At 30.6% G+C, this 9,476-nt stretch overlaps 1 protein-coding gene across 8 annotated transcripts in view; it reads right to left on the bottom strand.

Moving 5' to 3' along the window:
• Positions 1–9,476, bottom strand: part of LOC106790608 (regulating synaptic membrane exocytosis protein 2) — a 71,454-nt gene that overhangs the window by 10,381 nt on the left and 51,597 nt on the right. For 3 of the 8 annotated variants that reach the window (XM_014755645.1, XM_014755654.1, XM_014755686.1), the window contains exons 15-18: positions 3,459–3,658; positions 3,066–3,281; positions 2,503–2,834; positions 1,854–2,051 (exon numbers count right to left, since the gene is read on the bottom strand). In XM_014755645.1, coding sequence (XP_014611131.1) covers positions 1,854–2,051; positions 2,503–2,834; positions 3,066–3,281; positions 3,459–3,658 — 946 coding nt within the window. Of the gene's footprint in view, positions 1–1,770; positions 2,052–2,502; positions 2,835–3,065; positions 3,282–3,458; positions 3,659–9,476 lie in introns of those variants that run through there. The other 5 variants (XM_014755662.1, XM_014755695.1, XM_014755670.1 and 2 more) reach the window with 4 other exon arrangements.

The following is a 9,476-nucleotide window of genomic DNA, read 5'->3' as shown; positions in this document are numbered from 1 at the left end:
TATAATATAATTTATATATATGTATATATATATTTATTATATATATATAAAATACAAAATGAAAAGATAGAGAGGAGAGATTACATAAAAGAGAGATACAGATATGATTAACATATAAATACGTACAGATGATGAGGTAGACGTCGATGTATTATATGTACTTGACTGTTCAATTGTTTTCATATGTTTTTTATAATGTATTAATAATTGTGCAATACACATACACATCAGTAAGTATCAAACGTTAATCATACTGCTTAAGCATAATAAAAAAACATCTAAAAACAATCGGACAATCAAGTACATATGTTAATAATGAAAACTTATATACGGTCAATATACATATATATGTAAATGTAAGATAGAAAGAGTGAGAGAGAGAGAGAGAGAGACAGAGAGAGAGAGAAGGAGAGAGAGAAAGAAAGAAAGAGAGAAACAGACAATGCACAAAGAGACTCGCACAAGTAACGTTGATCATAATCATGGTGTCGTTATGTATGCTATGTGAGAGATCAAATGCAATCATATACACGAGTGGATTGAAATGTTTCGAGCATCAACAAAAAAGAGAACACAATTTTTATTATTTTTTTTTTTTTTAATAAAAGTAAGTTTGAGACCGGAATAAACATAGTTTCTAAGTTATGCTCGAAATTTTTCAATTAACTCACGTATGTATTTAGATATGTACAGTGAGTCATAAGAGCATTCGTATTCACCTTCACCGTTAATTTTAAATAATTTGCTTTTAATGCAAAACTTTTCGAATTCTTAATACATAGAGAAATGTATTTTCAAATAATTAAACTTTTAAATTGATATTAATTTGATTGCGAAAGAACATTTTATTGTCGGGGAAATATTATAAGTTGATATAAATGAGATAAGAAAATTGGACTCATTAAAATATTCGTACATATGCGAGAAGTAATAAAAATGCAATTATTAATATTTTTGTAATTGGGTTTTGCTATCGTTTGCATTTTATATTAATTTTTCAAACAATTGGTTGTACTCTCTTTTGTGAGACGAATTTTTATAATTTATGTAAAATAATATTTCTCTTATAATAAAATTATACTATTTTGTGTGGAATAAAATTGATGCCAATTAAAAAGTTTAATAAGCTCTGAATATTTTTCTATTTAGAAAAATTTTTAAATTATTGCATTGCGAGCAAATATCAATTATTTTAAATTAATAGTGGAAGAATGCTCCGCTATAACTCATTGAATATTTATATATATATATATATACACAAAATATACGAGCTCATCGTTCTCGATAATTGGATTAATTTTGAAATCAATTTTTTCTTTTCCCTGAATATCAACGATCAATGAGCTGATATATTATAACAATGTTTTTAAAAAAGTGTAAGTAATAAATATATTTAAAAAAAATGTAATGCTCGTGCGAGAATTGCATCCGAGGTTGTTGACGGATTGGTTGGTTCCTCTTGGTTGATTCGAAGGAATTTACGAGTGTTATTGATTCAGGCGGTGAATGTGACGAGTTTGTTGATGATTTTATTTGACAACGATTAATACAGTGACGATGCACAGAAAGAGAGAGAAAGAGAGAAAGAGAGAAAGAGAGAGAGAAAGAAAGAAGGAAACATATATATGTATGTACATATTTACACATATATATATATATATAAATATAAAAAAATAAAAGAAATGAAGAAATGAAGAGAGACGATAAGAAATGACAATAAGAGAAAGAGAGAAAATGACAGACACAGTGTGTGAGAGAGAGAGAGAGAGAGAGAGAGAGAGAGAGAGAAAAATAAATTTTGAATGAAATACAGGCAGACGATTAGACATAATGATGGTCGATTGAAAACACACGTTTATACTCACGGCTTCCGCGTCTTTTATCTCCTGTAAGACTCATCGTTCTGCTTAGTTCACCCTTTGCAGCTTTCAAAGTACGCAGACCTTCTAATATTTCTTCGGGATCTCTCATAGGCCTTGTGCAAGAACTTCGTCGTCGATCACGATTGTAATGAACGACGATAGGCATGTCTGCTTCTCCCATACTTCCACCTAAAATGATTTGAATTAATCAACAATTTTATTGGAATTAATTGATTGAGTAGTAGAATGATTTGATGAATCGATAGATCCAGTTAATCAATGATTTTTAGGAGATTCGATATTTTGATTAAATCCAAGATTCTATGGATGAGAATTAGTTAAAGATTTTAATGGGTTTAACGTTATTAGAACAGTCAATGACAAGTTTTTATTGGGATTGTTATGAGAATAAAGTTCTAGTCTATAATTAAAATAGTCTAATGTATGGTTCAATTAGTTAATCATTTACTAATTATAAGTTTAAATATCAATCAATGAAGAATTTAACGAGTCTACGCTTATTGATCACGACAGTTAATCATTTAACAAATTTACTTATCAGCTATAGTCAATAATTTCTACGGAATGAAATAGTCATTAATGAAAATCAAGGAATCCTAGGAGACTTTGAAGGACTTACGTTTGCTATCAGTTCCACATTGACTTTGGAAACTACTTCGACGACTTCCTGGTAAAGATCTACTGTAATCCCTATTAAGTTCATAGGGCTCGACCTCGAGTTGTTCCGATTGGCTGGAGCCACGTCTCGAATTGACGTGCCAGGCGTGATCGGGATGTAAGAAACCAAGTTCGGGACTTCCGCTGTCGCTTTGTGTGTCGTCGCTGTAACTTCTCTCACGTAATTCGGTCTTTCTCAGGAATCTTTGTGCAACTTCCATTGACAAGGAGCCACGTGGCGAGCAATATGGCGATTTACCAGAACGAAGACCTCGGGGATCCTCCAAACGATACCTAAACATCAATTCGAATCATAAATATCTACGCAACGAGACAAAATATTCTAGTTTTCCAATTGCTATTGCAATCACAATCAAAAAACTTACGTGTTTCATTTTATTCATTCGGTATTTAATAAAGAGTATGCGTCAAAAAAAAGTATTTGCAGCAATTTTGCTTACGTCAAGGTAAAAAAAAAAGGAAAACAACATAGGAAGGAACAAACAAGGGCTTAATTGAACTTACCAAACAGCTCGATCATTTTCCAAAGCCTTTGGTAATTCCACCGTACATTCACCGAGAAAGACGTTATCACCCTCGGGACAATAATCCCAAAGAGATACTTCGATCGCTCTATTCATCAGACTTTCACCGTCCACTCCAGGAAACAATAGGGTGGCATTCCAAATAGGGTTTTGGGTTGGTTCAGCCACCATTGTTTTTAATGTGATTTGATCTCCGCTAAATGGATCATTGAAGAAAATAAAATAACGTTTAATTACATTCTTTGTGACATGACGTTTTTCTTTTTTCTAGTTTTATTATTTTATAAATTTATATATGTGATACACACATATATACAATATATTGAAATAAAACGTTTTTGGAAATGTTGCCGTTTGGAATGGTAAATCGTACCGTGGCTGATGCTGAACGTACCAAGCTGGAGTTAGGATCAACTTGGCATACGCTTCAGGTAACGTTCCATAACCAGTATCTTCTCTGGCACATAATTCATCAGCCGTGAATACTGAGACGATCAATTCTTTCCTTTCGTTTTCGTAGGACACTTGAATCTGGACACGTCCGGTCACTTGTCTCTCTTTTAAGATTTGTTCCTAAAACGTTGAGTCAACATTAGATCCTAATAAACATTAATTTATTTCAAATTTGCTAATAGGATTTTCAACGATAAAGAGAAATAAGAAGAAGAAAAAAGATGACCCAGATATAACAATAATTGTTCTATTTGTCATCGTTTTTTTTCTTTTTTTTTTTTTTTGTAGCCAATTTGAAGGAAAACGGCCATCTTCCTTTTTCTCGTATTAGTTTATTTCCGAGACAAGCCAGTTAAAACATTTTAATCGCATTTTTGAATTGTCTTATTTCTCTTATTTATCTAATATCATCACTAAAACTACTATATAATAATAACTAATATCATTTCTCTAGTATATTTTTTCATGGAAGAAGAAAACAAATCAAGAAAGGGTAAATAAATATAGGACGCAGATCATTCGCTCATGCAAAAGCAGGTAATAATGAGATTGGATGAGACAAGAACGGAACTAATATCATCCTCTCTTTTTTTGTTTGTTTTTTGTTCTTTTATCTACTCGGGCTTTTCTCTACTTGTCCGTTCGGTGTCTAATTACGGGATTCATCAGTGTACCGACTAATTGTATATTGCAAGTGATTACCATGGAGAATCGAGTGGTATTGATTGTGATTGTGAAGTGGTGGGGGAAACTGTGGTCGAATATATTTAGTGAATATAATACAGTCAAGAAAAACGTTTTATCTTTTCACAAATTTATCTTTCGTTTTTCAGATTTTGTTGTTTCTTAAATTTTGTTTTAAATTATTCGCTACGATGGACGATTTATATCTTCTACGCTTAAAATCCTCTTCGACTTTCATCCCGAAACTTCTCCAAAACTCATCGGGTTCTCATCTTCGTTACGTTTGATCGCAATGGCGGCCGGCCATCTTTGTTATTACGTTGTCATTCTCTTTTTCATACTTTCTTTCTTTTTTTTTTCTATTACAGATAATTTCTTATTAGCGAAAAACATAAATCGTCTATCCTAAGTACTTTCTTTTTCTTTGTTTTAATCCTATTATAATTTTATTGTAATTATTATTTTAATTTTGTCATTTTTCGCGTTCCGTTTTCCCAGACTGTAGTAGTACTCGATTGACACTACTCTCAAATCAATTATTTCTTTACTCGGATAATTTTTGTTTTGTTTCAGGTGTCGGTATGTTTTTGTTTTAAAAAACATTTGTTTGTTTATTTCTTGCTAATGTTTGTGTTAAAACACTTGGAAAACTACGCAAGCGAGGTTATGCATATCAGATGACTGGCGACACTTCCTCGGCCTTACAGAGTCGGCCATTGTCTTTTTTTTCTTTCTTTCATTCTTTCTTTCTTTTTATTTTGGTTTGTTTGCATTTTGGGGCTGGGTAGGTGGGGGGAGGGAGGAGGATTGGAGGTCTGCTTTTTTCTTTATATCTTTTTTTTTTTTTTCTTTTCTACGTCAGCAACGTGCGCAACGAATATCGGATGCAGAGTAACTCCTTTTCACTTTGTTTTTTCTTTTTTTTTCTTTCTTTGTTTCTCTTGTTATTCAACTCTGGAACCGAGCATCTGGTTCTCCACGAAGCATGCAAATAAGAAGTTTTTATATTAAGTTAGCCAAGCAAAAATATTTTAGGGATATTCCTTTTTTTCAATTTTTTTTTTCCTTTTTCTTGAATAATTTTCTCTATTTTCCTTTACGAGGAAGAGAGAGAGAGAGAGAGAGAGAGAGAGGAAGAGAGAAAACGAGATGCTCGATAATTTCGTTCGATAAATTTTACAAATTTTGGACGGACCGACGTTTAAATAATTTTTACTTTGGTTTTGTTATTTTTTTTTCCTCCGTTTCTTTTTCTTTTTCCATCAAATAGAAAACGAAATATTAGGAGTAGTTTTGATTTACAAAAATAATTCGTGAGTTTCTTGAAGAATAAATTTTTTTCAAGCTTTCTATTTTGAATTGTTTTTCTTTTTTTTTTTTTCTTCTTCTAGCAATTTGTCTATTTTTCATACAAAAGATAGGATGATGTTTCGGGTGTTTTCGTTTTTACAAATTTCGGTTCGCTCGCGGAGAGTTTGACTTAAAAAATTGCGCTCGTCGACGAGTTTTATATAAGTTTTTCTTTTTTCATTTTTTATTTTATTCTTCTGATTATGTTGCTTTTCTCGAAAAGAATACGAATACATTTGGACAAGTAAATAATTGGTCGATTTAACCAGCTCCGATATAAAGCCATGATTTACGAAATACGACAATATTATCTGTACGTCATAATGTTAAGTCGTTAACTATAATTTTACATCGTTTAAATCTACGGGAGGAAAGAAATCCCTTATAAAATGTTATCACGCTTTTTTCTCCCTATATTGTTAAAAAAGAATGTAACGATTTATGATGAAAAATATATCAACACCATGCGCTCCTTAAAAGCCGAAGAAGAGCCGCGCAAGCGTATGACACCATATTTTGTTATTTTTGTTTTGTGAACAAAGTTTCAAAACACTCCTTCCTGGTATAATTATGTTTAATTAAATCTCTATTTTTCGTTTCATATATATATATATTTTTTTTAATTTAATAATAATAAAATATATTTTATACCAGAAAATAGCGATTTACGATCGAACGTCCATCAAATATATTTTTTTTTTCGTTATTACAACTTTCCTTTGTTTTCTTTTTTTTTTCTTTTGAAAATCGAAACATTAATATGCAAGAAATATTATTAATTTTTAATTAGAAAATTCTTAATCAATAAATAAATGAATTAATCACACATTATATGCCAAGAAAGGAAAAAAAAATTAATCAGGACGTTCGATCTGATTTCGTGTTGAACTCGTCTGTGTATACTCGCAAAATAAAACACAAAAAACAAAATCAAATGAAAACATATAAAAGTAATAGGAATTAAAGTACAGGCAGATAAGAATTAGAAAAAGAATTAGATCAAAACAAACGGGGAAGAAGAAATAGAAGAGAGAGAGAGAGAGAGAGAGAGAGAAAGAAAACGAATATCAGGAGGAATTCTACAAATCGGTCATCACAAAAAGTTACAAAATGGCGGACGAATTACGAAAGTACGAAAATGTTTGTTGTCACTGCTTTAATGTAAATGTATTGTAAACTCAAAATCTAATTCGAAACAGAGAGAGAGAAAGAGAGAGAGAGAGAGGGGGTGGGGTGGAGGGTGGTTTCAGGGGGCAAGAGGAGGTGGATCTAAACGCGTAAAAGAAAAAAAGAAGTAAGAAAGTAAGAAAGGGAAAAAGATTCTCTAAATAATGTACAACTAGATTTTCGTGCCAGTTGGGATAGAGTATATATATATATAATATATAGCGTGGAGGACCAATTATACTAAACTGGTTCAACATTGACAAAACTTACATTTCAATTTTCATAGCTCATTTTCGTCAGCGGGTCTATTTTTCTCTTTTTGTCTCATTAACTTAGTGCGTGCTTCATATATATTGTTCTTTTTTTTTTCTTTTTTTTTTTCTTTTTTTTCTTACGACAGGAATAAACAAACGGCAGGGTTTTCAAAAGGGCGAGGGTTAAAATGGGGCGGCTAGGGTAAAAGGGTTAGCTGATTGTACGGGGTGTCCTTAATTTAATTCGATCCTATATTTGATTTTTTAATTATAATATTTTCTTTTTCTTTTTGAAATAATATATATTGATATTATTTATTTCTTTCAAATAGATAACTTTTCACGATCGAAAATTTTTTTTTTCTTTACACTGCCGTCCGTGTAAAGTAAAAAACAAAGAAAATGAATATAAGAAAATAAAATTTATATTTGTTCGTAAAAAATCGAAATAATTAAGTAACACCCTGTTTTTAGTATACACATGTAACTATATTATAAATAATATATATATATATATATTTTTTTTTATATATAATATTAAGGGTAGGTAATACGACATAAACGAGCCGAGAGAAGGTATGAAAACATCTAATAATAATATACGTACAAACACGTATTCACCACTTTTTAAATGGAACATATAATAGTATGGGGGTTTTTAACGCATTGATGAGGCACACCGTGATAAAAACGCGATAAACACAGACGAGAAGAGAAGAGAGCTTCTATTCGAAAAGTTTGATATCCTGTGTGTTAAGAGAGGATTTTTTTTTTTTTTTTTTTTTTTTTTTTTTTTTCTTTTTTTTTAAAAAGACACACGTACTCGAGGAAATGACGAAACTTTTTCTTTTCGGGAATACCGAAAACGAGAGGAAATGGGTTTTTTCACTGGGATGGTTGAATCGGTGGTTGAAACGCACGGCTATGAGGGAGAGAGAAAGAGAGGGCTCGGGTGGGGTGGGGTGGGGGGTTAATGCATTCGGGTACGAGAAAGAATTGAATGAAGAGAGACACACACACGTATATACACATATGTATATATTATCATTATGTTGTGGCAAGGGAAAATATATTATTTTTGTTGATTTTTGCTTATTTTTTTCCTTCTCTTTTTTTTTCTGTCTTTTTGCGTTAAGAAAGATCGAGTGCCACGGCATACTTTTTTTTTTGTTTCTTATTTTTTTTCTTCTTTTTTCACAATTATTATTTATCATATTTTAATAATAAATTTAAACTCGAGCATGTGTGTGTGTGTGTGTGTGTGTGGTTACGGGTGTTGTTCCAAAGATACGGATCGTTCGTTATTATACGATTTTAATCGTTATCATATTTTTTTCTATGTATCTTCTCTTCCATTTCCAATTTCTTTTCCATCATGTCATATTTTTCTTATTTATTTCAATTTTTTGTCTTTTCTTAGATAAGTACAATAAAAAAAATGTTACGAAAACAAATTGATGATATATTCTCGTTTTATTTCTCATTTCTTTAATTCATTAAATTAATTGTAGCCTAAAAAATAAACTCGAGAACAAATAGTTTGTTGCGAGCGAGTAATTTGACGTGGAATTTATTATTCGTAATGAATAATACGAAGTTTGTTGACAAGAAAAAGAAATAAAAAAATAAAAAAATAAAAAAGAAAAACAATTATATTTTAATGAAATTAATACGAGAGCTATGGTCGATTTGTCGATTGCAAATTAAGTGAACACGCGTAAGTAGAGCAACTCGCAATACCCAACTGACACATCGACAATTATTTTATAAACGAACGAACGAATGAATGAACGAAAATGAATTATATATAATTTATTTAATAAATTAATTGTTTTCTCTTCTTTGTCATTTGGAAATGATTTTCTTTCTTCGTTCTCTTTTTTTCTCTCTCTCTTCTTTCTGCCGTTAAATTTTTTCTTTTTATCTACTCTCGATTAAAATTTTGGTCTCTTATTTGTATATTTTTGAAATAATAATAATAATAATAATAATTAACTCTTTCATCTATTTTTTTTCTTATTATTATTTTGATTATCCTTATTTCTCTATTTCTCTTTTTCTCTCTCTCTCTTTCTTTCTTTCTTTTTTTTTTTCTTTTCGAGATTAAAAAAAAAGTGGAAGGCGTGACATTCGTTCTCTCTCACACACACGGAAATGTATATATATATATATATATAGTATCATATATCAGAAAGAAATAATTTATGCTTGTGGTGTAAGTGTTTTCGGTGTGTTAGATCGATCGCCAAATAGAAAAATTTATTTTCTCATCAACGCGAGAGAGAGAGTGAGTTTTTATTTAAATTTATATCTTCAAGATTATTCATCTTTGTGTGTGATATTAAAACAATCATATGAGAAAAAAAAACAAATAGTAATAATTATTATTAATTTTCTCATCGCGCGCGTTGTAGAAAATAAAATTTTCAATGCGATCGAGTGTCGAAGATGATGTGAAAGAAGAATATAAAAAAAAAAAAAAA

The sequence above is a fragment of the Polistes canadensis genome, unplaced genomic scaffold, assembly GCF_001313835.1.
Source record: "Polistes canadensis isolate GaletaPanama2010 unplaced genomic scaffold, ASM131383v1 scaffold_7, whole genome shotgun sequence".
In the NCBI taxonomy this organism is placed as follows: Eukaryota; Metazoa; Arthropoda; class Insecta; order Hymenoptera; family Vespidae; genus Polistes; species Polistes canadensis.
This window is presented reverse-complemented; position numbering and strand designations above follow the sequence as displayed.